We start from the raw sequence: 22,663 nt of genomic DNA on the forward strand, positions 1-22,663 counted from the left end.
AAATTAACTGTACATACCTTAGTAAACAAGGGAAAGGGGTCTAGAATATTTGGCTTTAAAAACTTTTGCTGTTGGTTCTTGACATGCTTTGAAAAATCTTTCCTCATGCCATCCTCTTCCCCAAAACTGAGATACCAATTACAGAAAATCAACTTGTTAGGGTTACATTTTACATTTGCTAAAACAGGAACTGAAATTAAGAAGATGGTTCATACATATCTCTCTCCTAAATATTTCCCTTATTTCTTCACTCTTACATAAATCAAAATTATAAGTGACATAATTTTAGCAAAACAGTAAACCAACAAATAATTTTAAAGTACGGGCAATTCATAACCAATTAACACTTGTATTTTACAAACCTTTCACCAGACTGCTTTCAGCATATTTATGACGTACACATATTCATTCTTTGGGAAGCTCTACTTTGAAAGAGGGATTAAACACAGTATGAAGCTTCCAGGGACTTTCACTAACAACTTCTTCTCCAATAGTTCAAGCTGCAGTGAGAACAGCTTGTCTCTTTTCTCTCCTCTAATGACAGAAGTAGGCAGGCATAAAGGTGGAGAGAGTTGTCTGAGGTCCTGAGGTCGCCTCTAGCCAGAGCCTTCTGTAGAGAAGAGTCTTAGAAACAGCACCTGTGTCCCCAACCCTGCCCTCCACCCAAATCCTGAGGGGAAACAAGCCCACTAAAAAGCTGCAGTCTTTATTCCAGAAAATGGATGAGAGAAGACACAACCACACAGACACCATCTTACATTTATTCACACAGAGGAATAAGAATCAGTACAAATAATAAACATCGCTTTAAATACAAATAAATAGTTTTGGTTTCTAAAGGAAACAATTCTAGATAATTCAAAGTTAAGTATTTTCTAAGTTCCTGTTAAAAATAGAAGATGACTTTGCATTAAGTAAGTCCTACTCCACCACAACCCTTTGAGGACTTAAGGATCAAATGGTGGATTCCATACTCTAAGAAGTCACCAGAAAAATGGGAGGATGCTCCCACCTCCCTGAACTAGCCCCCCAAGAGGAAGAAGAGTTACTTGCATCATAGACAGAGCTAATAAATGCAGCAAGTATTGAATACCTAAAGATAGCTAAAAAGATTTACCTTGGGAAAGGTGGTAAGAATTTCTCTGAACCAGTTCTGTGAATTCTGAAACCTCACTGTGCTGAAGTTTTGGTTCAGTGCCTTACATTCATTTATGCTCATAGGAAGACTTAAGTTCTTATAATGAAAGTTTTCTCTTGCTACGAATAATGGTAAAAAGTCTGTAATCACTAAAAATGGCACCGAGGGTCAAAAAAAATGATTTACGTGGGGAAGAAGCAATGGTGCTGCCCAGTGAAAACAGTCTGTCAACCCAGCACCCAAATGACCAAAACTGCTGAGAGAAACACACTCCCAAATAAATATGATTTATTTTTCTCTCCCTCTTGTTATAAGTCATGCAGACTTTCAAGCCTCTAAAAACTACATAAGACATGAGGTCATTACAATCTTGGTGCCAGAGCAGTGCCTGCTCCATCAACTGTGTCCATTGTATGTCCCCACCTCACCCCGCACAAGACATTTCAATTTCTTCTACTCAGACCCCTAAACAATTAATAAATAAATCTGTTTGATAGAGATCAATATAGAAGCATTTAGGTTTTCAAAGAAATTTTGCTTTTCTATTTAGATTAACCATGATACAACTCCAAATAGAATAGTCTCATGCTATAAAAACAATCTCATGCAATAGCGTGATTTTAAAAGTCCCACGTTCATAACAACATTTGTAGTATTATCGAAGGCAGGATTATATTTAGATTTTTAAAAAATGATCATTATAGAATAAAAGATGGACTTCCAAATAGTACTTTTGTTGTGGTACAAAATGCTAAATTTGATTTTCCAGTTTTGTTGACACAAACAATTTTAAGATATACACCATATTTTCCTAATTGGGATTTTGAAACAATAAACATAATTCTTAAACAGATTACCACAACATTTGCTCAAACAACCAGCTCCTTTTTGCCAAGAACTTTTTCCTTTTTAGTCCAATTGGAGGGATTGCCATAGTAAATTCTGGAACAACAGTTCTGAACATGATTCAAAATCTCTCACTTCCCTCCCTGAATCTTTTATGTTGTGAGGACACTTTAGTCCCCCCAAAATGCTCTATTATTATTAATTTATTTAGGACGATAATAAATTTAGTTTCCTGATTTAAATAATAACATTTTTGTGTTTGCCTTTCTCTCTGGAACACTATATAGCGTTTCTGGAGTTACAAATACAAACAAACCAGCCAACTAGAGCATCCCAGTTTTCAAATCACAATTTTGGATACGATCCTATTTATTCTGGATGATGCTCAATTCCACACATACTTCAGGGTAGAAACATCCATAGGAACATCCAAAAATGTTATGCTACCAAATTCTTAACGTTTGATTGTGCTCTGTTGGATAGTACCGGTCACATCTATAAAGTACAAAGGCAGAGGATTTCAGGTGTGAAGACCAATTTGCTTTTGCTGCTACAGTGATTCATAACCATCATCTCCGAGATTTCCAAGCTGTTCTAGAATAAGGAGTAGTCCTTTTTTTATCTGGTGGCTTAAAGTAGGAATAAACAGGCGCTGCTGGATACTCAGCATCCGGATTTTCTGCCATCATTTTTAGCTTGGCTTCAATGGCTTTTATTTTTGCAGTGACACTGGAAAGAGGATAGCAGAGGATCAGAGTGGGCCTGGGTGCAATCGGAAAATCCTCATGCGTTTCATCTTCTGTGCACCTCTTATGCATGTCAGAGAAGCAACAAGATACTCAAGTAGGAACATTTAAACACTTTATGTAAGATACACACAAAAACTAACTAATACTCACATTTTAAGAAAGACATCAAGTCTGAACAACCTGTTAAGGTTTAACTATAAGTGCAGACACTGTTAGGAGTCCTCTGCATATTGTTACATTTAATCTGAAGACACAAACACTAATCTGCACCTTAGTGCTTAGCAGGTGGTAGGCACTCAAAAATAATTCATGTAGGAATTGAAAGCAGGGTCTGGAAGAGACATTTGTACACCCTTGTTCGTAACAGCACTATTCATATGTTAAAATGCGAAGTAACCCAAGCGTCTATTAATGGATGAATAAACAAAATGATATGTATTTTAAAATATTATTCAGTCTTAAAAAGGATGGAATTCTGACATGTGCTACAACATGGATGAATCTTGAGGACACTATGCTAAATGGAATAAGCCAGCCATAAAAAGACAAATACTGTATGATTCCACTTAATATGAGATACTTAGTCAAAATCATAGAGACAGAAAGTAGAATGGGGTTTGCCAGGGGTAGGGGGGCGGTGGGAATAAGGAGTTATTGTTTAATGGGTACAGAGTTTGTTATACAAGACGAAAATTATGGAGGTAGATGGTGGCGATGGTTGTACAACATTATGAATATATTTAATACCACTGACCTGTACACTTAAATTGAAAAAAATAATTCATGTAGGATTGAAAGCAACATGGTAAGACAGGTGATATTCTTATTTTGCGGATGAAGAACCGAGGCACAGAAAGCTTAACTTGCCCAGTGGTACACAGCTGGTAAATGATACACTTGAGATTTGAACACAACCTGACTCCAAAGCTCATGCTAGTAACTATTACACTGTACCACCTTTTGAGTCACTGAATAATAATGAAAAAACATCCTGGAAATCCTGTGAAGTCTCTCTACTTACAAATGTGTGTTTCTAAAGGCTGCCACTTACAGATGCTATAATGAGCCAGGCGCTGTCCTCAGCATTTGACTTACATTGTTTCTAACTCTTGCAGTATTGTCATGCATATTTTATAATAAAGAAACAAATGCAGAAAGGTGGTGATTTGCCCAGGTTCACACAGCTAACAAATGGCAGAGACAGGATTCAAGCCCAATTGGTTTACCACCAAAGCCCTTGCTTTTTCCTCTCCATCAGGATGGGAGCTGAGCAGCCCTATGTTAGAGAGAAAGGGTGAGGAGACACTGCAGAAGTTGTAAGGAACTCCATTCTGATCAAGGCCACTGCTATCCCTGCACCAGAATGTAAAGCACTAAGGCAGTGGATGTTTTTGGCCCATGGCTCCGTATATTTTCCATTCTTGATGCTGTCAACGGTCTACAGCCAGGGAGAGAACCTTGGAAGGGGATGTATACATGGCCTTTTAGATATCCTCAAAAGGTATACATCTGCCGCACATACTCATAATGCGACATGAACAATGTAAATTAAAAAACTAAATTAGGGTAAAAAAGAACAGAGGTATTTATTACCAATATGCACTCTAGCACCTCTTTCATTAATGGGACAGCCCGCCATTCACCCTGTGTGAGTCACAGGGAAACAACCTTCTCTAATTAGGTACAGATGTTACTAGAAAGATGTAAGGTGAGGTTCTCTGGATTAAAAAATAAATGGAAAACACTAGGTCATCAAGTAAAAAGTACAAACACTGAAAAGAAGAAACTAAAGACACGTTCGTTATAACGTGAAGATCACCAAGCATAAATGCAGTCATTCTTTCCTTAGTTCAGATTTTTGAAAACCTCCACGGACACCAATCTGTGCTCAAGGAGGTACAATCTCAGGAGGAAAACAGCACAGTGGATACAGTGCCTAGTGAATCTAGACAAGTCATTAAAAATAAAAATAATTTTTTTTCTGGAAGTACAAAATAATAAAGGAGCACAAAATTAAGAGATATGAATATTAAACTTAAATTAGTAACTAAACAATTAATTTTAATTTACCAATTTTATCCTTCCTGAAAACATTTCAGAATCACCATCCCCTATATGTTTAACGGGATATTTATAAATCTGTTTTGTTTGGTATAAATAATATACAAGAAAGGACTTTTGTTTGTTTTCTATCTGGCCCTCCATCCACATAGGCATTGCATTCCTGAACGTATTACTGAAACTTGATTTCTAAACCTTATAAAACATGGATTCGCCTTCACATATCTTCTTCCCCTCCCCTGGAACAGACTTCAGAACTGTATTTACAGTTCTGCAGAATTGATTCCTGCATTTACAGTCTGAGTTTCTCTGAAATAGTAACTGAAAGACTGAATTTTGAAGTCCGGTAGAACTGGCTTTGAATGTGCATTCTGCTGTCTGCTGCCTGCATGACCTTGGCCAAGACATTTCACCTCTCTAAACTTCAGTGTCCTCATACGTAAAATGAGAGGAACAGTACTTTTACCAGAACTTGTATGAGAATTAAATGACATATGGCATGTAAGGTGTAGCACAGTGCCTGCTTCATAGTAAGCTCAATACATCCTGGCTATTGTTATTATTAAAATTTCTCCCTAGGCTACCATGCAAACAAAGAAACAAATAACCCCACCCCAAACTCTATCTGTTCAACTATCCATTTAACTTCCCTTTACTCTGCCCAATCCTTAGTTCCTTCTGTTTTGAATTAACTCCAAAGAAGGAACTGACAATTTGTACATATTAGTTCCAAAACTGTTATAGTTGCTGAAATGGTGCACACAATTAAAGTGCTGCAAACGAAAATTTTGTGTAAAAAAACTCATAGTTGGGGAGGAATTAGTGTGTGATGACAAATGCCAAAGAGATACAAGGCCTCACTAAAATGCTTGCTTTTAAGGAAAAGACTGTGTCTGATTTACCTTTGTATCATGCCCAGTGTCAAGCACAATGGCTATATGGGGTAGGTACACCCATCCTTTTTGGAATGACTTCTATAAATGGGTAGAAGATGTTCTTGGGGGTACGGGAGGAGAGGAAATGTATACATTCTCGAGATTAACTGAACACAGCTCTCAACATGTCAAAAGTTAGTTGCTTCGATTCTATATGAAGAGTCCAAACATTGACCAGAGTATGAATGAAGGCTCGGAATGAAGGAACGGCTCAAGCTCTTGAATGACTGTTCGCGCCTTCCTACAGTACCCATCTTACCTTAGGTTAGACTGAGTGGGCTCGGTGCTGGAGGATGGCTCAAGACTGATTGGGAGGATCTTATCATTCTTGTTATGATCGTATCTCTGAAAGCAAGAAAAAGGGAAATTACTTCACCTGAGCAAAAACCAGCCCTTCACTGCAGAGCATGGGCTCACGAACTCCAATCCCATCAGTGTATTGTCAGCATATTTCTAGACAATTTTAGGACTGCTTTACATTAGAATTAATGCAAAACTCCATCCAGTTTTGGCTTAAAAGCTATAAATTTAGCAAAAGAAGTTTAGAAGAAGCCTCCCCTCTAGCTGTTAGTCCTCCTTATTTGGTAGAGAAAGAATTTCAGCTTTCAAATTCACAGATGGTACAGATACACAGCAGGATGGCCCTCTTACATTCTTATTTTAACTGTCACATATCACCTCTTACCATGTTTATTCTGCTTCATCTAAAACACTTCAAAATTTTGCTAGATTTTTTGCAAAGTACCAAGCATAATAGTCAACTCTTAGGAGGCCTGAGTGGAGAAGAAAAGTAGTGACAGCTTTCAGCCACTGATAAAGAAAAAAAACATTCTCCAGTAAAAGCAGTTTAATTTGATGTCAGATGATTATATACTTCTTGTAAAAAGTGAACATAATATTACAGAGCTGTCAGGAGCCTCTGGTCAAAAAGCCTCGTAGGAGAAGAGAACTGTGAGGCACAGAGAGTCTCAAATGAAAGACAGGAGTGAAAAATAATTTCTCTTGCGTGCCTTTTCAATGAGATGCAGAATGAGAAAATGACAGCCAGTTTGGAAAATGAGACTTGATTTTCTTTTGAGTAAAAAAGCATTTGGTAATTTCCCTTGTTGTTTCTATTTTTAAGGCAATGTATCCCAGAAATTGAGAAGACTCTGTGACTACCTGAGATACTCACAAGGATCCAAAGTGTCTGAGCTGTGTTTCAGCTTGGACACTGATCTCAAATGTTTAGTTTCTGACTCTTTACTGGGAAGCCTGTGGGGTAGAGAATCTCTGATCAAAAACCCATGTTTATAGAGCTGAAGAATGAAGCTCCCATTTTAACTGTCACAAATCTTTTTGTAGGCAAGTCTGCCAAGACCCCACTGCAGAAGGTAGAGAATCAACTCTTGGGATTACTCCAGTCCACATACTTCACCACCTCTGTACTGACTATGACAGAAAGTGACAGAAAGACATTCTGTTTTGTTTTTCTTTTTAAATGGTCATTGCTTTTCCAGTACACTCTCCCAAGGGACCTCCTCCAAGACAAATAAGGCAACATGCTACTTCTCAGGCCTTGAAGACAATACAGACACTGCAAAGTCCCCAAAATAACTCAAAATCTCTGGTGTAATGAGATGCCTGTGCTTTAAGCACTCATGCAAACTACCCATTTCTCAAGCATTTAGAATAAACACATTGAAACTCCTCACGGAATTGAGAGGCTGGGTAGAGTCTAATAATGCCTAAAGCAACTAATTTAAAAAATAAATACATTTTTTCCTCCAAAGAACCACCCCACCAAAAAAATGATAGAGGTCTGAGTATATGCACCAGCCACATGGAAAAATCAATCAAAAACAGAATCTGTGGGTATGTGGAGAGAAACAACGAAGGAACTTAATCCCTCCAGAGATGTTTCTCAAAAGAAAAATCTGGCAACACACATGGTAAATACAAGTAGGAGACCAAAGTACGGCTCTTCCAGATGTGAAGAGACCGGGATACAAACGGCTAAGAGGACAAGTATCTTCCGGCAGACTCACTTAGAATGAGCTGACACTGTCTTTCTAGCACACAGACTCACCTTTACTTGAGCATGTGCCCACCGCACAACCAGCTTTTTAGACAGCGCCAGCTTGCCATTGAGACACTGGATGGCTTGTTCTGCTTCCTGTTCAGGAAAGGGACTAGTTAGTCAAAAAGTCAAATGCCCAACTAGCTATATGTATTCTCACAGGATCTCACTAGCTTTAATGGCTGAATTTCTAACCAAACTGCTTTTGGTAAACAATCAGCAAGGATTTACAATTAAAAAAAGGCAGAATAATAAAAAGGGTACGAGTTTTTTTAGTCAAACAAAAATTCAAATCCTAGTTCTGTCATTTACTGGCAGTATAGTATTTGGCAGGTCACTGAACCTCTCTGAATATTAGCTTTTTTAATCTGTAAAATATGGATAATACTACTTGTTCTTCATTGGTTGTTGTAAGGAGTGAAAGCGTACATAGAAAGCATGGAACATATGATAAGCACTCAACTAATATTAGCTAATAGTACAGTTCTTATTAGGTGACACCTTCCGATGTATTTCTGGTAGTCAGGGTAGCACCTATTACGGGAAGAAATTGTACTCCCCCAGGGACCTGGAACTCCCTCCTAGACTAGGGCTTGTACTCCCTGGATCCAAAGTGAGAAACAGTCATGGCTTCAAAGGATATGGGAGTGAAGGAAACTAGGCCGGAAAAAGCAGGAGTGAGTCAAAGAAACTCTGAGCAAGGTATTTGTGTGAGCCAATCTGTGCACCTGGCTTTCGGAGCCAAAAGTTCCCTGACCCTTTCCCGATAAGATACAGGAGCAACAAGGTTGAAAGGAATTCCTGAAGCTGGATAATAGACACTCTAGGACATTCCCAGGAAGCCTGGCTGTACTGTTCCATCCTGCCAAACCTTCTCTGCTCCATTTGTATTCATGAGGCATCTGGCCAAGTGTACCCCACGTTTACTGAGGGTGAAGAAGCCTTTAAGGAACAGGAAGAGAAACAAGAAGAGTCTGTCTGAGGCTGCAGTGTAAGACCAGCAGGCTTTCCAGGCTGGTTTGAATGGTGGTTCTTATTCCTCCAGAGCTCGCCAGTATGACATTCGATAATATTTATTGAGTACTCACTATGTGTCAGGCATTGAATAGTCATTGGCACCCTTGCCTCACTATAGCAGACGAAGTTAAAGTGGTAGATAAGAGACATTTTAATTTTCTTTTACGTTTCATTTAGTGAATTAGAATTTACATCGCACTCTCTATAAATTCTGTAGCATCAGCAGTAATAAGATGCCAACAGAGCATAAATGCTTTAAAAAATAATCTCCTACCTCTGTACTTTGTTTCAAAGTTCATGTATTCAACATTATTATTAAATGCCAACTGTGTTTTCAGATATACCCTCATCTATTTGCTCAACTTCCTATAAAGTAAGAAGGGTATGTGTTTTTAATCCCTGTTTTTAGATGAAAACCAAGGCCAAAAGAGGTTAAGAGACTTGCCAAAGTTAGGAAATAAAAGTGCCAGAAATAGAAGCTGGGCTCTGTGACTTCCAGTCCAGTGTTTTTAAACCAACATCCATCCCCAACGTGAGCAATGATTTTAGGTGTCTGTAAGAATCCTCATCACACTCTATCATTGGGGAAGAATAAGTATTTAATAATGCTAACCATGTCAGGCATGCTTTCAGTTTCCTCAAAAAAAAAATAAATAAAAAAAATAAGAAAAAACTGAACAATTACAACAGCAATGTATCACTTATTGCCTATTCCATCTGGAAAAAATGAGAGGAAATAAAGAAAATCCCCAGCACTGGTCAGAACAAATAATACCCTCACACGGTCTCAGAAGATACTGATACTTCATTTCTTGATGGCAATCTGGCAGTTGTACTAAGAAAAAATATTCATGGCCTTTTGTTGACACCAGTCCATGTTCATGAATGTAGTAAATATGCACATAGTTAGAGATATAAATATATTCACTACTCTACTATTCACGCTTGTGAATCACGGGGGAGAACCTAAATAGCCAACAATTAGTCAAAACACTCATCATAGTTCATATAATGGATTATTATGCAGTCATCAAAAATCATGTTAACTTTTAAACTGAGGTCTAAGTTACATATAATGTAATGTGTAAATATTAAAGATCTAGATCGATGAATTTTTACATCTTTGTATCTATACCAGTGAAACCACAGTATCATGATACGGAATGTTACCTTCATGTGCATTAGGTGACAGAAAAATATTTAGTATACTCTGAGTGGTAAAGAGGGTATGATCCTATTCATATGTTATAAACTGTACGTGTGTGTGTGTGAAGTCTTCCAGGGTTGTTTTTTTGTTTGTGTGAATGTGAAGAAAGAAGAAGAGATTAGAAAGATATGTAACAATATATTCACAGTGATTATTTCTGGATATTGGGCTGGTAAGTGAATACCCAAATATAATTATTAATAAAACAATAACTAGGCAACGTTCTCTCATATAACTAATAAAGTTATAGAGAGCACTAAGTAGTATCTCTCTATTTAATAACATTCAAATTCAAGTTCTTTATCAATGCAATCCATTCTAAGGACTAAATTTTAATACAAGATACATGTATATAACATGGTTGAGAATGGATGTTTTCTTCCTCCATATATATTGAAATTCACGTGCATTTACTCTGACACACTGAGAAGAAGGGTAAATTTTTAAGAAATCAAAATAAAAGAGTTTGTGGGTGGCTCACCACAGACAGAGAGGGCTTCTGCACCACGGGGCAAAAACTACTGAAAGAAAAGGAGGCTTTGTTGGTCAGCCGCTGAAGGAAGAAACAAAACAGAAGAGGGAGGAGGACGTCCATGTGCTTCACGTGGGCACCCCAGCGCATTTGGTCAGAAAAGTAGGTCAGCCGTCTTAGTCTGCAAATCTAGGGAGGGCAGATTCTGGAAGCTGGTCCCTAGTTTATTTGTTTACAAGGATCTCCTTTAAGGCTCAGAGCAAGGCACACGGGGATCAGTCAGACCCGGCTCCTGCCCACAAAGAACTGCTATTCTGGGCTTAATAGTTAAGGGAGATGCACAAATACTTTGGAGAGTGAAGGACTGTGGCAGGGGGAGCTCAATTACCTGTTTAGTTTCAAAGTTAACGAAACAGTACCCTCGAGGCTGTCCCTCCAAAGCACCTGACTTGTGGAAGAGGAAGTCAAACTGCTTTACGGTGCCAAATTTCTGGAGGAGCTTCAGGAGGTGGTATCTGTGGAGGAAGAACAGCCTATGAGTTCGCTCTGGGAATTGTTGGCCGCTGAGCCGGGCTGCAGGGAGATAAAAGCAGGAGATAAGGTACCCCAGGGATAAAACCTCGCACCTCCCTCTCCCCCTTGCCCGCCCCATACCCCGTCTTCCTCCAAATGGCTGTGTTAGTTTATTTGGCAAACAGAGTTGTTTGCCTCTATCTGGAATGGGAACTAGAATTGTCATGGCTATGTGTCTGTCCAGCACAAAAATACCAAACAAAAAAACCACACCTAACAAACAGCTGTCTGGCCCACAAGCACCATTTGTTTTTCTTTTGGAGAAAAGCTCAAAAATAGTGTCGATTTATTTATTTTTTAATTTCTTGGCAATGAAACAGTATTTGTGAATAACTAGGACTCCGTCAGAAACACATGCCCACACTCCCAAAGCCAAAGCCTATCCTATCTCAAAAATAAACAAAGTAACAAACACATACACACTCACACAAACACAACAATCCTGGAAGACTTCCTTCCCTATTAGATTTCACAGCCAGGAGCCCAAATTGCTCTTGTAAGACACTCTGCCCAAAACCAAGCCACAGCTAGTGGCACTTCCACAAGTGCTTGAGAGTTTTAATTTGTGATGTGACTGAACGTCAGGACAATGTGGAACCACAGCGTGACTGAGGCTGGTCTCACACAGGGCAGGGGAACCTGGCCAGTCCCATAAATCATCCAGCTGCGGGTAACTAACCAGCCTTAGTTACTTAACAGTTTATACTCTGGAGCATGGCTGAATAAAGAATATAGATGGCCAAGGACGAAATTTATCCTGGCAGGAAGTTCACCCTGAGCTCTTACTTGCCACTCTGCCCCTCATCCTTTTCTTGGATTCCGTTCTCTAAAATTTATTTGGTTTCTATAGAGCTTTTAAGTTATTCAAACAGATGTGGCCTTAACAGGTTGCTGTGGCCAATCTCAACTCCGACTTCCTGTCATCTGATGTAAGGGTGAGACAAACCAACAGCTCTCCCATTTCCTTTTCCTTTGGCCTTCCTCCTGGCATCCTCCGTGCTATTCAAATGGAGTCAAGGCTTTCTCTAAACAATGCTGTCCCTGTGATACTAAAAAGGTATCAGCCCACATGCTAAATCTGTTATTACTGGGAATTCTACCCCACAGGGAGTCAGTAAAGCTGTCCTTACAGCCACATTTATATTCACATTGTTTTCTAGGAGAAAACTCATCAAGATTTTATTCTTGAGTAAGACTCTCCTTTGGGAGCAGAAAGATATGAAATGGATCATAAGCTATACTAAATTTGATACTAACGCACACCAACAAGCAAGCCCATTATCCTGGATCAGGTGCCTGACACGGTGGAGCGAGGAAGACATAATACAGGTCTTATACTGGGGCAGGATGCAAGGATCCCAAGGCATATTGTGGATATTCACCGGGTCTTTAGACCTGTTGTGAAAGGAAAAACAACTGTAACCCTCTCGTTTCCAACCTCTCAACTCCTACCAGGAGACCTCAACTGTTAGTGAGAATGTAAGAGGTGATTCTTCAGGGGAGAGGGAGACCCTCAAGTGCAAATTTCTGTTGTACTTGATTTTTTGACTGGGCTTACATTACAGCAAGGGCGAGTCTCTCTAATGCACAGACAGACAGGCTAGAAGAGTCTCCCCCAGGGTCTTTAATTCACAGCTGCATCTTTCACTGACTACATCCATTCAAACCCTAACACTCTGCTAGTTGCAACGAATGGTGGGTCAAACCCATTAAAAAAAAAAGCAAAAAAAACAACAACAATCTAAGGACTACTGTGGGCTGGTCATCTTTTCATTAGCTCCATTCAGCTTAATAGCAGGAAGGTAAGGCGATCGGCATTTCCTAGGAAATGAATTTTAATTTACTCAGGGAAAAAAAAACCCACCAGATTATTCTTTGAAAAGCTAACAAATACGTTTTGCCCGAGAATTGCGACCTTAAGATTCCAGGAACATCTGCTTAGGTCTGTGTCTTTCAACTTCTCCAGGATTTCTTTTCTTGTCTGATAATTTCTTGAAATTATCGGAACACCGAAAACAAAAGGAATGAGATGTTTACTATTTTACTTCCTGGAGATGGGGACTGCAAGCTCTGATAGTGAAAAAAGCCTGAAGACTCTTGCTTTCACATCTGCAAGCACTTTCATCTGCTGCTGAAGTATGGGATTGCTCACTACGCATCAGAGCCTTGCTTCACTTTAGGAAATGTGGGCCCTGCAGCCCTCAGGAGCCAGAGAATTAGTACACTAGTCCCATACACATTCCTGCAACTTTCATTAGCAAAATGGCCTTGCTGCCTAATGGCAGTTAAGTAACTAATGTACACAAATGTTAAAATAGACACCTACTGTGTGTCAACAACTGTATTGGGCACTCGGACTCTCCAGATGACACTTCTCCACTCCTCTTCAATCACTCTTTTCATCTCTCAGACGCACCCACTGGTCTCCAAGTTCACTGTCTCTATCTAGGTGATATTAATCGCAGGTCTATAGCTAATCTTCGTTTTCAGTCTCTGCCCCTCCTATTCATCCTACATATTGATGTCTAATGTCCCTACTAAACCATCACTTTCATGACGTCAGTCTCCTGCTAAACACCCACAATGAGTTTCTTCTATATGAAACTCAAACTTGTCTGAATAAATCGTAAAGATCCTATGTTAATCTGATAGTATTCTATCTATCCAACTATTTTCATTATCATTTAGTATTCAACCTCTTCTTTAGTCTAAACACTCTCCTTGATATTCTGCTCACACATAACCATCTTTCTTATTCCTACTATATAGTTTTATTTATGATTCACCCCATTTGGATTGCTCCTTCTTTTAGAATTTCTCCTGACTTTGTTCCCATTCATAATTCTTATGCATAATACAGTGGCTATTAATTTGGCTTTCTACATAGCACATTTAATACTTGATAAAGAAAGCAGTATTTATCCTTTTAGAGTAAACCACAGTGTGGAAAATAGACAATATCTAAGGACATGAACTTTTCTGGCTTCTCTGTTGAAAGCACTAGTAATGATATTTACAAGTGTTGTTTTACCTTTAGTTAGATTGGTCCCGTAACAAATTAAAAGAGGTCCTTACAGTTTAAAATTTAGAATAGGATACTTTAGATTATGACTATTCAGTTATGTGGACTATTAGAATATTTGTCCTAAGAGCACTAAATTAGGCAGTGGGAAAATGGGCCTATCATTAACTACTTCATAAACTGAGTCAACTCAATTAACTCGTCCTATAAAATAGGGAAAATGTTATCTATTCCACTTGCTTCACACGGTTGTTATGAGCTTAAATAAGAGGAATGAATGCAATATTAGAGCTAGAAGAAACATTCAGATCATTTAGTTGAACATTCTCACTTTATAGATAAGAAATATGAGGTACAATGCAGTTGAGAGGAACCAGAAGGCAAGAACATGGGTTTGGAATCTGCTATTTACTCCGTAAATAAGAGTATGTCAGCATTCCCCTAAATCCAAATCCCTAAGATCTGTTTAATCATACAGATATTCCTGGAAAACAAAATGAACACAAATAAACAAGAAGCAGAATATTAGTGCTAGACAGTCAGTTAGCAATGCATCTGCTGTTGAGAGGAGACTGATGGACATCCTACGTGTTTCCCCGAAAATAAGACCTACCCCGAAAATAAGCCCCAGCTAAGATAGTCAGCCAGACGGACACATTTAGTACATTATGTTGATGTTCTAGAAGACAACATGGCTGTATTTGAATAAATGTAGGTTGTTGTACATGAAAAAATAAGATATCCCCTGAAAATACACCCTAATATGTCTTTTGGAACTAAAATTAATATAAGATCTGGTCTTATTTTCAGAGAAACATGGTACTATAACTTGAGCAGGACTCAGATTAGTAACTAACAAGCACGCACACACAGGATGACTAAAATTAATTACAAAATTAACTGAAAAATTGAGTGGAAAAGTTTTTTTTTTTTTAATTTATTGGGGTGACAATTGTTAGTAAAATTACATAGATTTCAGGTGTACAATTCTGTATTACATCATCTATAAATTCCATTATGTGTTCACCACCCAGAGTCAGTTCTCCTTCCATCACCATATATTTGATCCCTCTTACCCTCATCTCCCACCCCCCACCCCCTTACCCTCTGGTAACCACTAAACTATTGTCTGTGTCTATGAGTTTTTGTTTCTCATTTGTTTGTCTTGTTCTTTTCTTGTTTTTGGTTTATATACCACATATCAGTGAAATCATATGGTTCTCTGCTTTTTCTGTCTGACTTGTTTCGCTTAGCATTATACTCTCAAGATCCATCCATGTTGTCACAAATGTTCCTATATGAAAAGTTTTTAATTGCCACTGATTTACATACTGCTGTGACCATTCACAACAGTACATATATACTATACTTCATCTTCTAACAAGAGGTAAAAAAGCATTTGTATAGGAGGGGCAGTCAGATTAGTTTAAACGAGATCAGGAAGAGGGATGGTAATGAGTATGACTATGTATAGGAAAGAGAGCTAAGAAGGGTTTTGTTGAAGGGAAAACAGCAGGAACCAGTACCAATTTATGGGTGTGGTGTCAGTTTAATTAAGAAAACTGGGGCCGGCCCAATGGCTCAGGTGGTTGGAGCGTTGTGCTCCTAAGGCCACCGAGGTCGCTGGTTCAATTCCCACATGGGCCAGTGAGCTGCGGCCTCTACAGCTAAGATTGTGAACAACGGCTCTCCCTGGAGCTGGGCTGCCGTGAGTAGCCAGAGGTTGGTGTGTGTTGCCGCGTGGGCTACCGTGTGCTGCCAGGAGCAGCCGGTGGCCAGCGTGAGTGGAGCTGCTGTGGGCTGCCATGTGCTGCATGAATGGCCAGCAGCCAGCATGAGCAGCCTGCACTCGGCCAGAGCTGCCATGAGCTGTCATCAGCTGCTGTGAATGGCCGACCGGCGACCGACTGCCTCAGCCGGGGGAGCGCAAGGCTCATAATACCAGCCTGGGCCAGGGGGCTGTGTCCTACACAACTAGACTGAGAAACAATGGCTTGAACTGGAGGGGGGTGGGGAAGGGGAGAGGTGGAAGAAGGGGGAATAAGAAAGAAGTTTAGAGATTTGGATTCAAATAATACTCTCTGAGATTGGATTTTTATCAGGTACCACATGTTCACATAAATTTTATCATGTAATCCTTCAATGTTTGGCAGTGACTGTATTTTAATAATCAGTCTAGGCCAATCATTACCCATCTTGAGAGGAACAGGATCCAGAAGTTTATGTACTTCAAAAACTGAGAAGGAAATCACATATTTCCTCAAGATAAGACCCACCTCACTAAAATGTTAGCTTTCTTTACTAAAATTAAGTAAATTAATATGAAGCATTTCATGCTTATCATAAGCTATGATTGGTAGTTACATCTTTAAAAAGAAATTTATTACTCTTTAATAAATTGGTTTGTTTAGTAGGGAAAATGTTTGAAAAATCAAAATCCATAAAGGAAAAAGAGTTAACATGATGTCTGGTGATACAGAAGGGGGAAGCCACAGGTAGAGCCAGCAAGGACCCGAGCTGCCGGTTAGCGCTTGACGTCCACCTTTGGCCTGATGAAAACAGAGCAGATATACCAATGGGAAAGGTTTGATTCAGTGCTAATGCTCTAACAGAAGAAAACATCCATATACTCCAATATATGACATTAACTGAGGTGGCAGATGCCCATTTGAACCTTCCTGTCAAGCAGCAGGACACATTAGAACAGGCGTCTCATTATAGGGAACTGCAGCCAAAACAATGAACATTGTTTCCACGCTCCAGATTTCCATTCAGACAAGCAGAGCTGGAAATGGAAAGCACTCTTGGGAGAATCCCCTCACAGCTTGCGTTTTAGATGATGGAAACAGTTTCTCTGATCAACCAATATTAACTGAGAGGGTGGGCAGATTCACATATTCATCCTCAAAGCCATGAGCCGTAAAGAAAACCAAAAATCAATGCACAGCCTGTACTCCAGGGCCCCCACGACCAAGCTAACATAATATGGGACAATACATCTTCAACACCATCCTAATTTCCAGAGGGACCCAACGGCATCTACATTTAGCTGATTTGAGCTTGAGCAGGTTTAAGGAATTAAACTTTCTGTTATGATCCCGATACATTAGTTTGTATCCCTTTTCCTCTCTCTTAATCCCCACCCTTACACACACCTCCTCTCATCCCAGGCTACCTTGCCTCTAACACTGTTACAACGGCACAGTGTTACAATCCTCCATGCTTGCTTTTAGCATTGATCTCATACAGCTCAACCCACTCACCCTTTACTATCCTGCCATCAGCCATCACCCTGCCCCTACTGAACAACCGGGGAAGGGGAAAAAAAGGGAAAAAAAAACCCTCAAAAAACCTCTTAATTCTCTTTGCAAAGAAATTCCTTTCCACTATAATGTCCACAACGGAAGGAGTAGGGAGTCAGGACAATTCAATTAGTCCTGGGACTGTGGGCAAGGCACTTCCGTCTCGTGGGCCTCAGTTTCCTCTACTGTAGGGTAAGAGAGTTGGAATATATCAGAGGTTTTCAAGTGTGCACCATGGAGTCCTATAAGTGATTGCCAAAGAAACGGTAGCAGTTGCCAAAGGCTTTGGATGTGCCTCTTCCTCTCTTTGATCAGAGCAGTTCTGAGCTTTTATTTTCTATAGGTTCTGATTAGTTTAAGACAAATTTCCTCAGTGGTAAAGTTTGAAAACTGCTTAGCATGGCAGTTGGCACACAGTAGGCACTCAAATCACTTGATAAATAAATGAAAACCAAAGTGACTGGGACGATCGCTACGATCCTTTCGGCTCTGACCTTCCACGGCTGTTTAATGTGAACTAGAGTCAAGTGGTACCTCTCTGCCCAGTTGTTAAGATACTGAGACTTCTTCTGCTTGTTCCTTCATTTCGAGGGAATCATGCCCAAGGCTGATTCTAGAAAATAATTTCCTGGCCAGTGGGTACAAGGATTAAAATAGTTGAAAACAGGAGAACATCTTTGGCAAGAAGAAAAAAAGTATACGGTTTAAAGAATATCCAAGTCCATGTACTTACAGTAGAAGAGTCCAAATGTAAGAAAAATGTCAAGATAACAGGATAACAGGCTAATAATAATATCACATCCCCTCCAAAGATAATTAAAACAAGTAAAAGGACCAAAATATATTCCACATCCCTTGAAAATTCTTCTGAACATAATCACCGCAAATATCCCTATTTATAGGTAATGAAGCAAGATGACTTCGACTTACTCTGTGATTTTGGGGTCCAGGTTGCCAATCCATAACCGGTGCCCTTCCTGTAGGGAGCCCTCTGACAGGATGGATGCATTCTCCAGGGGAAGAGTTTTGGTTTCTGCTTCCATCAATCTCTATGAAATACTAAAGGAAAAGTGAACATTCAGGCAGGAGAGGAGCAACACTGTGCGAACATGAGACTTCAAATTCAGTTCAACAAACATTTATTCGAGGAGGACATGCCCTGGGCAGTCCTTCAAAGGCAGGCCTTGGTTATTCCACAACCAGGGCCCTAGCACCAGTTCCCTTGGGACAGCTCCTCTGGCCACCAAAATGCAAAAAGCTTGTATTTAAGGTGAAAGGGGTGTGGTTCTGTGTAGAAACTAGAGTTTTCCTCTTCTGAAGCCAGAGGCTGACTGGGCAGGAGGCCAAAGTCTCTATTACTACATGATACTCCAGTGCAACAACTGTTGCCCAAAATATGCTGTGGCAACCCCCAGAAAGAGTCTTAATGACACTGAAGAAGATGGGTAGGGTAGAGCAGCAGTACATCTCTTCCTCATGAAAAGAGGCAATATAGGACATCTAAGACCATAGATTTTGGAGTTAGAACTGGGTATGAAGGCAGGTTGAGTGACCTGGTAAATTACCTGAACAGTCTAAGCCTCTGTTTCCTCATGTATATAAATGGAGATAACAGCTCTTATAGGGTCATTGTGAAGATTAAAGAGTGCATGAAAAATCACTAAACACTGCATCTCACAACAATAAGTAATCAATAAATATTAGCTATTACCATGTTTAATATTTTGGGAGAGACTGGAAGAGACTAACTTCCTTCTTAGTTATTCCAGTTCCATCATTTACTAGCTCTGTAACCTAGGGCAAATTACTTAACCAGGCTGTGCCTCAGTTTCCTCATCTGCGAAGTGGGAATAATACCTCATGAAAGTTGTTCAGATTCAGAGTTAATACACCTAAAGCACTAAGAATAGTGCATGGCACCTAAGAAGCATTCAATTAATGTTAGCTTAAATTATTATTAGGCTTAAATTATTATTATTAGTTCCAGAAATGTCTCATCACACAGCCAAAAAAGGAGCATGAGGGTTATGATGGTGACAGTAGGACAGAGCAAAATCCTTGGTGTCAGGAGATCTGGTTTCAAATTTTAGCATTTCCATTGGAAGTCACTTCTCTCTAAGTTTCAGTTTCCTCATGGCTACATAATAAACCTTGCCCTGCTTACAACTTAAGGTTGCCGAGAGGACCAAAAATGAGATGACAGATGCAAAATAAAGCTCTAACAAATGTATAATGTGGTAGAGAAAGAAAAACGGGTTGAGAAGACTTGCAGGCTGTGCCAGACTTCAGAACTCCCTGCTAGAGAAAATGTGTCCTATCTCACCTGAAGTCCTCAGAGGCCACTGCTGCAGGAACTGTCTTAGTAACAGCTGACATACATTGAACACTGCCATTACCCTCATCATTTCAGCACAGCCTATAAAGTCCAGCACGCAGTAGCCTCTAGGTAACTGTTAAACGTGTTTCTCTAGCCCCTCACGTGAGGACATTCTTCCTTTCCCACTCATATGCTCAATCTGTTCAGTAATGTGTGACAAGCAACCACCAACTGCTAACCCCTGGGCTATGTGCTCAAAATAGAGAAATGAATAAGCTTTAGCTCTTGCTCTTACCTCCTGAGAGAAAGGTGAAACCGACATAAACAGAATCCCAGGAATGGAAATGAGAGGAAAACACTTAGTCTTCTCCCTGCTTTCCTTTCCTCCTTTCTTACAGCTCATTTAAGGAAAAAAAAAAAGTGGTTCTATTTTTCTAGGCATTGTCTAGGTATTGGGGACAGAGCAGGGAACAAGCAAGGTCTGTGCCCTCAGGGTGCTTGCATTTGGAAGAGGAGCAGGACAAGACAAAAGCAAAATAAACAAACAAGACCTAATTTGTGGTCAGTGCTGCACACACAATTAAGCAAGGTAATTTGACATGGAGCTTGGGAATGGACTGCTTTAGAATTAGTGGGGAAGAACGGCCTCTAAAAGGAGGTGACCTTTGAGATGAGACTTGAATGACAGGACCCTCTGATTTACTCCTGTCTACAAACAGCAATAATACCAATAGCTACTTAGTATCACAGGGCGCTACCATTTTTAGTGGGAAGAGCACAGGAAATGTGACCAAAAGATCTGCATTCAAATCCTGGCTTTTGCACCCAGTTATTGTGCTGATTTTCTTAAGTCATGAACTCCCAGTCAGTGCCCTCTCCTCAGAGAAGCTTTCCCTGTTAGTCTCCATCACAGCCATCTTTTCCTTCCCACAGACCACTCATTCATTGTGTCATTTACCGTTTTATCTTCTGTTTCCCTCACTAGAATGTGAGCTACTAGAGGACCGGGCCTGGATTATTCTGATCATGGTTCTATCCCCAGCACTTAGTACATTGCCTGGCTCATGGCTGGTGCTTAATATTTACTGAATGAAAGAATGAATGAAGCCAGCCACTTCTCCACTCGGAGCCTCAGTTTCTTCTTTCTTCCTAGAATGGGCGCAATTATGCCTATCTCATGGGTCGTTATGAGGCTTAAATAAGACAATATGCTGACAACTCAGCACAGCACTTTTTGAGGAGCGGTAAAGTGTAACAGGAAATCAAGATGGCATGCGACTCTTAAAATCCTTTGGGTTTGCAATGGCGACAACCCCTTGAATTGTTAACAGAGTTTCATCTCTCCTGCCAGCTGAGCTGCAAACCACCCTGAAGGCCAGCAGTAGTCACTTGGGGAAACTGACGGGCAGAGAAGCAAAGGCACTTGTTCCTAAAAGCTAACAAGAACGGCGGGGTCAAGCCTGGAACCTCAGCTTCCCGATCCAGGCCACGAATTCCCACAGGCGACGGGTCACTACTCGGATTGTTATTTCCGGGCCAGCGGCGAAACAATCCGGGGCGGAGCCTGCGACGCCGTCTCCTAGGACAGCCTCCCCTAGGAGCCCCTCGCGGGGCCGGCGGTGTGGTGCAGGGGCACGGACTCACCTCGTGGCCTCGGCGTCTTCCGCTCGGCTCATGCCCCCAAAGCGGGTCCCCACTCCGCGGTCGACGGCGCTCCAGACGCGTCAGCTTCAACGCTGCCGGCTGCCAGGCCGCCAGTGGCGCACTACGCCTGCGCCGCCGCGCCGCCCCGTGACGTCACGGCGTCAGCGCCGCCGCCGCGGCCGCGGTCGTGCGAGTCCTTTGCTAATATCCTGGGCGCTAGCTGGTGAGTGGTCTCCGTACGGCCTCGAGGCGCGCGCGCGGTCCCGGTGCCAGAGACCTCTACTCAAGGACTTCTGAGGGACTTTAGGGAGCGTGACCATGATCCCCTGACACGTTCCATTCGAGTCCGGCTTGACCTTTAAGGCTGGGGACACGACCTGTCGCATCAGAGCGGGCCTCACGGTTTGGGGGCGCGACTCGTTTTTCTCAGCTCGGAACTTCGAGGATGGGGGCGGGGGTCGCTTACTAAATTGTAGCCGCCCTTTAGAAGCCCACTGCCTGGCAGAAATATTAATTTTCAGGACGATCCCACGGGGTAGGTATTATTACCCTCTGTGATGAAGAGACGGAAGCTCAGAGAAATTACCAGTGTCACGTGGCTAGTCATTAGTGGGGCTTAGATTCAAAGCCTCCACTTTTACCCATCACTCGGTGCAGTCCCGTGGCAAAACAGTTGCCATCTCTCTAGCCCTTCTGTGCTTAGAGTGCTTCTGCAGCCCTTGTGTCATTCGATTGTCCTGATAACCCCTACACATGATCGTGTCATCTACATGTTACAGATGAGTTGAGGTCCAGAGAATTTGATCTATCCAAGGTCTCATATCTAGGAAGTGCTGGAACCGAGACTTTCCCAGTCTTCTCTCTCAGTTTAGTGCCTTTTTCTTCTCACTACACTATTGCATTTCTCAGACTCTTGGACAAGTTTTATAGTTGGAAAGAATGAAGACTTGGTCTGATCCTTCATTTTATGGTCGAGGAAACAAAACCTAGGTAGCAGAAATGACTTGATACAAATCATAAATCACTGGCAGAGCTGCCACAAATGCTTTTTGGGTACAAGGTGGTTACGAATCAGGAGAAGATGGTTGGCAGGAAATGCTAGGAATATGGAATCCAGACCTAGCTTTTACACAAAAGCTCTTTTTCCACCGGTCAAAGTGTCTCCTCCCTCCTCTGTGCCAGGGACATGATTCTGTGTATAGTCAGACACGATAAATACCTTTACATGGCACTGGATTTAGAGAAGCACGTGCCCTACTGTCTCTAAGTGAAAAGTTGGCAAATCAAAAGATCATTGAAGCAGGGAAGTAGAGCTTAGGTC

At 40.9% G+C, this 22,663-nt stretch overlaps 2 protein-coding genes across 8 annotated transcripts in view; one reads left to right on the forward strand and one right to left on the reverse strand.

The window, feature by feature from the left end:
• Positions 1-747: 747 nt before the first annotated feature.
• Positions 748-21,479, reverse strand: RBM18 (RNA binding motif protein 18). Of its 2 annotated transcripts, none has more exons than XM_019731242.2 (6): positions 21,343-21,479; positions 18,312-18,440; positions 10,873-10,999; positions 7,798-7,884; positions 5,989-6,074; positions 748-2,713 (listed from the first exon to the last, which is right to left on the reverse strand). In XM_019731242.2, the coding sequence occupies exons 2-6, from the start codon at positions 18,422-18,424 to the stop codon at positions 2,554-2,556; spliced, it is 573 nt and encodes a 190-aa protein (XP_019586801.1). In that variant the 5' UTR covers positions 18,425-18,440; positions 21,343-21,479; the 3' UTR covers positions 748-2,553. The 2 variants fall into 2 exon arrangements, with proteins under 2 accessions (XP_019586801.1, XP_019586803.1); XM_019731244.2 differs by having other exon boundaries at positions 18,312-18,430; positions 21,343-21,460.
• The window catches only part of MRRF (mitochondrial ribosome recycling factor), a 51,586-nt gene continuing 50,355 nt past the window's right edge, over positions 21,433-22,663 (forward strand). For 3 of the 6 annotated variants that reach the window (XM_074330963.1, XM_019731241.2, XM_074330962.1), the window contains exon 1: positions 21,433-21,565. The gene's annotated coding sequence lies outside the window, so the exon portion shown is untranslated. Of the gene's footprint in view, positions 21,878-22,663 lie in introns of all 6 variants that reach the window. The other 3 variants (XM_019731240.2, XM_074330960.1, XM_074330961.1) reach the window with 3 other exon arrangements.

The sequence above is a fragment of the Rhinolophus sinicus genome, linkage group LG04 (assembly GCF_036562045.2).
Source record: "Rhinolophus sinicus isolate RSC01 linkage group LG04, ASM3656204v1, whole genome shotgun sequence".
NCBI lineage: Eukaryota > Metazoa > Chordata > Mammalia > Chiroptera > Rhinolophidae > Rhinolophus > Rhinolophus sinicus.